The sequence below is a fragment of the Lotus japonicus genome, chromosome 6 (genome assembly GCF_012489685.1).
Source record: "Lotus japonicus ecotype B-129 chromosome 6, LjGifu_v1.2".
Taxonomy (NCBI): Eukaryota; Viridiplantae; Streptophyta; class Magnoliopsida; order Fabales; family Fabaceae; genus Lotus; species Lotus japonicus.
This window is the reverse complement of record NC_080046.1, coordinates 40,353,717-40,359,024: the sequence shown is the minus strand read 5'-3', so window position 1 is coordinate 40,359,024 and position 5,308 is coordinate 40,353,717. Positions and strand designations below refer to the sequence as shown.

General features: G+C 37.7%; 2 protein-coding genes across 2 annotated transcripts; both read left to right on the top strand.

The window, feature by feature from the left end:
- The first annotated feature begins 409 nt into the window (after positions 1-409).
- Positions 410-2,022, top strand: LOC130723765 (uncharacterized). The gene has a single exon (XM_057574892.1). The coding sequence runs from the start codon at positions 604-606 to the stop codon at positions 1,906-1,908; it is 1,305 nt and encodes a 434-aa protein (XP_057430875.1). The 5' UTR covers positions 410-603; the 3' UTR covers positions 1,909-2,022.
- A 434-nt stretch (positions 2,023-2,456) lies between these two features.
- Positions 2,457-5,308, top strand: LOC130725299 (heavy metal-associated isoprenylated plant protein 41-like). The gene is made up of 4 exons (XM_057576542.1): positions 2,457-2,469; positions 2,512-2,664; positions 3,994-4,192; positions 4,442-5,308. The coding sequence occupies exons 1-4, from the start codon at positions 2,457-2,459 to the stop codon at positions 5,094-5,096; spliced, it is 1,020 nt and encodes a 339-aa protein (XP_057432525.1). The 3' UTR covers positions 5,097-5,308.

Sequence of the window (5,308 nt, the reverse complement as noted above, 5' to 3'; positions counted from 1 at the left end):
AGTTAGCAACGCATCAGCGCCTAGTTGAATTCGCCATGAAAGAACTAGGAATGTCTTAATTCTTGTTGTTGTCTTTCTTAGCGTGTGCCAATGTTGTGATTTTAGCATTTCTACTTATTGATTCTGGTGTTGTAATTTTAGCATTTCTACTTATGTGTATTGCATCAGTGTTGTAATTTTAGCATTTCTACTTATGTGTATTGCATCAGTGTTGTAATTTTAGCATTTCTACTTATGTATTCTGCATTAATGTTGTACTTTCAGTATTCGAATTTTTCTTAATGTGTACTGCGTTTCTACTTATGTGTTCTATATAGTCGTTGGGGAATATAGTCGTTCGAGAATATAGCCGTTGGGGAATATAGCCGTTGGGGAATATAGCCGTTGGAGAATATAGTCGTTGGGGAATATAGCCGTTGGGGAATATAGCCGTTGTAGAATATAGCCGTTGGGGAATATAGCCGTTGGAGAATATAGCCGTTGTTGTTTCTCTTATTTATACATGTCATATTTCATTCATCTCAACATTCAAGAGTTGTTTTGTCCTCTCATATTGTCTTCCTCCTATCCAATTACACTGATAGTTTCTCATTGTGTCATAGAATGGATCCAAACAATATGGCCGACTTGGACATTTACGACGTTGTCATTGACGAACTTATCAATGACACGACTATAGAAGATATGATGCAGGAGGAGATGGAGTTTTATCAACGACGTGCCAACACCGTTAGGCCCAAGCGAACAAGAAAGGTGATAGAGAGAGATCGTGAAGCTGGGAACGAGCGCTTGTGGAATGACTACTTCTCCGAAAATCCTGTGTACACGGAAGAGCTTTTCCGACGAAGGTTTCGAATGCGAAAGCATGTGTTCCTCAGAATTGTAGGGGCCCTTGGGTCTCATGACCCGTACTTTTTAATGTCTGTCGATGCAGTTGGAAGACAAGGCCTGTCACCATTACAAAAGTGCACCGCCGCTATTCGTATGTTGGCGTACGGATCACCTGCTGACAGTGTTGACGAGTACGTTCGAATTGGTGAAAGTACTGCAATTGAGTGCTTAAAGAATTTTGTGGAAGGTGTGTGTGCAGTATTTGGTGAAACATACTTGAGGCGCCCGAACCAGGAAGACATTACCCGCTTACTTCAATGGGGCGAGTCTCGTGGATTTCCAGGTATGTTGGGTTCTATTGATTGTATGCATTGGGAATGGAAGAATTGTCCAGTTGCGTGGAAAGGTCAATTCACCCGAGGTGATCATGGAAAGCCCAGAATCATGCTTGAAGCAGTGGCATCACAAGACTTGTGGATTTGGCATGCATTTTTTGGCATTGCAGGTTCTAACAATGACATTAATGTGCTAAATCAATCTCTGGTTTTCAATGAGGTTTTGAGTGGAAATGCTCTCATGGTGAACTTTAGCGTGAATGGAACAATGTATAACATGGGATACTATCTAGCAAACGGTATATATCCCCCGTGGGCTACATTTGTGAAGACCATCCCAATGCCGCAAGGAGAAAAAAGGCAAAAATTTGCGAAAAGACAAGAAGGAGCAAGAAAGGACGTTGAACGTGCATTCGGCGTTCTCCAATCTCGGTTTGCAATAGTTCGTGGTCCATCACGCTTTTGGCATCCGAATGAGATGAAGTCAATAATGTATGCTTGCATCATATTGCACAACATGATTGTTGAAGATGAGCGCAACACGTACCGAGGTAATTTTGTTTATGATCAGGTCAATAATGACATATTGGATGCTGAAGTAGTAAGTGGTCCTATTCCCGCTTTTAGAAATATCTTGGAAAGAAGAGCACATCAAATTGATAGGTCAATTCATCACCAGCTTCAAGCAGACTTGGTGGAGCATATTTGGCAGCTTCCCGAAAACGAGAATAATGAAAATTAACCTTCAAGTGTTATTATGTATTTCATTTCAAATGTATTGTTGCTTATTTTTCATTGTCATGTATTTTCTTTCGTCTTTATTTCTATCATTCAATAAAATTGTTTTTGCTAGAAATAACACAATGTACTTTTTTATTTTTGTTTCAAGTTGACATGCCGATATTTAAATTTAATTGTTTTAAATATTAAGTAAAATTAAATTTAAATTAAATTCGTATTAATTTTAATTAAATTATTTTTAAGTTGAAGTATTGATTTAGTATTAAATTTTAAATCTAAATTGAGTGAAAATAAATATTATTAATTTATGTTGTATGGTGGGACACGGGTGGGACCCTTCAAATAGTAATTTAAGAAACCATGGGTTGGAGCAAAATCTGCTTCAGTTTCTTAGGAGTTTCTTAAGTCTGATGTGGCAGACAGGGCCCACAGGAATAGTGCTGAATAGTGTGTTAAGAAACCAGATAAGAAATTGTGGGTTGGAGTTGCTCTAAAAAGTGTAGTTGAAAAGTCAAAACTTTCTGAGACCCCTGTCATTCCATGTCAAACATGAACAACCAAAGTGTGTGCAAGAAGCCAGTGGAAATGGAACATGAAGAATAAGAAAAACCAGAAGAGTGTGTGAAATGGGTAACACATTACTCTAGTGATCATCAGATACTGTTGGTGGGTGATGGTGATTTTTCATTCTCCCTTTGCCTTGCCAACGCTTTTGCCTCCGCTACCAACATTGTTGCTACCTCTCTTAACTCCTATGGTAACTCTCTCTTTCACACTCTTTTTGCATGCCCTTTAGCACTATGATTGTGTTTTCACTTATGCAGCACATTTCAATGTGAAAGTTTTGACCTTGAGATTATGGGGTTGATTGAAAGAACGTGTATCATAATATAACCCGTTCCTTTTGTCTTCTTCTTTCAATGTGACACTCACCCTTTTAAGCTTATCTCCATGTTCTTTCTCTTTAAAATGTTGTTATTTGCATTTGGTGGTTTTGGAAATAATAACAATAGGCATCTATTTGTTAATAATTTTGTAGTAATTTGTAATTTTCACTTGGTTGCTTTGAAAATGATAAAAAGGCATTTGCTTATTGATTTAAATTTTTTAATTTCTTTTTTGTATCATTTTAAGTACATTTGGTTTTCCAAACACTCCAATCTAACAAAGCTGCTATACTTAACTCATTAGGATGTGTTTATGAGTTGATTTGAAGGGGATTGAATTTGAAGGGTTGTTTGACAGTCTTTTAAGAAGGGGTAAGAGTTTCAGAAATTTTTGAAAACCCTCCAAAACCCCTTTAAGATCATGCTCTGTTACTTTTTAGAGTTCTACCAAATTGACAGTTTTGGTGGAATTTTAAGCTTCCAAACAAGGGATAGCTTACCTTCCCTTCCCCTCAAAGCCTTAGGCTTTGTTTGCAAGCGGTATTTTGGAGGGGATGGAAGGAAAATGGATGGCATATTTGAATGTCCCCCATTGTTTGAGAGTTTTTTTAGAAGAGGGAAATACTTTAGGGAATTTTTATAAACCTTCTAAGTCCCTCTAACACCCTCCTTTAGTTATTTTGTGGAGTTCCCCTAAATTTGAGGTTTTTGAGGAATTTTGAACTTCCAAGCAAGGGAAAGGCTTACCCTCCCCTTATCCTCTCTTCTCATTCCATTCCCTTTCCCTCAAAGCCTTCCTCTTCCCTCCCTAAGAAACTCCAAAACAATCTTTAGCCTTTGAGTGTCTAACATTTATACCAAGTGTATTTGGTTCAAAGCAGGGGAGGGAAAAGATTTTAATCGAGGGAGGGGAGAAAAGAGGGGGGAGAGATTTTAAATCATCTTGTTTGATACAGAGGAGGGGAAGGGAGGAAAAATAATCTCGTTCTTGTGAGGGGTTTTAGCCACCTCTATTCCCCTCTCCTCGCCTTCATTCCCCGCTAACCATACACTATGCAAGTCTTTAGCATATGAATGTGTAACATTTTTTGCTTTTTGTCTCTATAAATGTTTTGTCAGTTGTTGCTCTACCAATTTCTTTTGTGCTACAAAGTGCTTTGGTCTGGCTTTTGTTATCACCACTCTCCCTCTTCATGTAGATGATGTTACCAGGATGTACAAGCAAGCAAAGTCAAATTTAGATCAGTTACAAAAGCTGGGAGCATGCTTATTACATGGAGTGGATGCAACCAAAATGAAGCTTCATTCAGATTTAAAGATGAGGCGGTTTGATCGAGTTATATTCAACTTCCCCCATGCTGGCTTTCATAGGAAGGAAGATAACTCGCTAATGATTAAGTGAGTTTTCTTGTAGAGTTTAGTTTCATGACTAATTAATGTCCTGATTGAGTACTTAGTGAAGAACAAATATTCATTTGATATAACAACATTTCTGCTATTTAGGCCAAAACAGAGAATAGATATAAGTGAAGTGACACTAATTTAATCATTTCTGAATTGAGAATATGAATGTGACATTTTATTCTGCAAATTACAAGTTTGCATATTCAAGTATGTTAAAATTTTCTCTGTATCATAAATTTACAGGATGCATAGAGAGCTTGTGTTTGGTTTCTTCAAGAATGCAAGTTGTATGCTTAGAGCCAATGGTGAAGTTCATGTCAATCATAAAACTACAACGCCTTTTAATACCTGGAACATAGAGAAGCTTGCTATGCAAAACTTTCTAACATTGATTGAATGCTCTGACTTCAAAAAGGAAGACTACCCGGGTTATAATAATAAGCGTGGCGATAGCTATAGATGTGATGAACCTTTCCCGCTTGGTATGTGCAGCACATTTAAGTTCATTTACAATCCTAAAGCAAGACTTGCATTTCAAGAGATTCAGGATGCCGTGGAGCAATTGCCAACTCCAATTGGTCTCCATTATTATCCTCAAGCAAGTCACATTCAAAGAATGAATGAACACACTCCAATATCTAGGGACTACTTAAACCAGGGTTTTAACAGAATATCTCCTTCGGCTGCCTATCATGGACATGGTATCAATCTAGGCGCTCAGAGATCGTTGCAGCCGATGGAGTCATTGCAATCTTTGCAACCGTGGCCAGCATCAACTAATGTTAGATATTCTCCAACAGAGCATGTTGGCACAATGAATACTGTTCCTTTAACAAGTTCCTACCTTTTGTGTATGGCGTTGCTAGCGGTCTTGAAGCATTTTGGTTATGTCCAATAGCTAGCTGGAGCTATGAAGCTGATAATTTTGTAATCAGTGTTTAGCATATGTTGATCATTTTTCAGCATGCTATTTTGTAATCAAACATTTAGGATTTAGCATATGTTCATCATTGTGCAGCATGCTACTATGTTGTAAGAAAGTTAACCTTTATCGGCATATGTTCCAAAAGAATTGCTGAAGTAAGTAATGCCTTTTAAACATTTAGCATA

What these genes read in the sequence shown, in the direction of transcription:
- LOC130723765 (XM_057574892.1), top strand. Translation starts at nt 604, where the DNA reads ATGGATCCAAACAATATGGCCGACTTGGACATTTACGACGTTGTCATT.
- LOC130725299 (XM_057576542.1), top strand. An exon ending in TACCTCTCTTAACTCCTATG is followed by an intron (nt 2,665 to 3,993) that starts GTAACTCTCTCT and finishes CTCTTCATGTAG; the next exon opens with ATGATGTTACCAGGATGTAC. An exon ending in GATAACTCGCTAATGATTAA is followed by an intron (nt 4,193 to 4,441) that starts GTGAGTTTTCTT and finishes ATAAATTTACAG; the next exon opens with GATGCATAGAGAGCTTGTGT.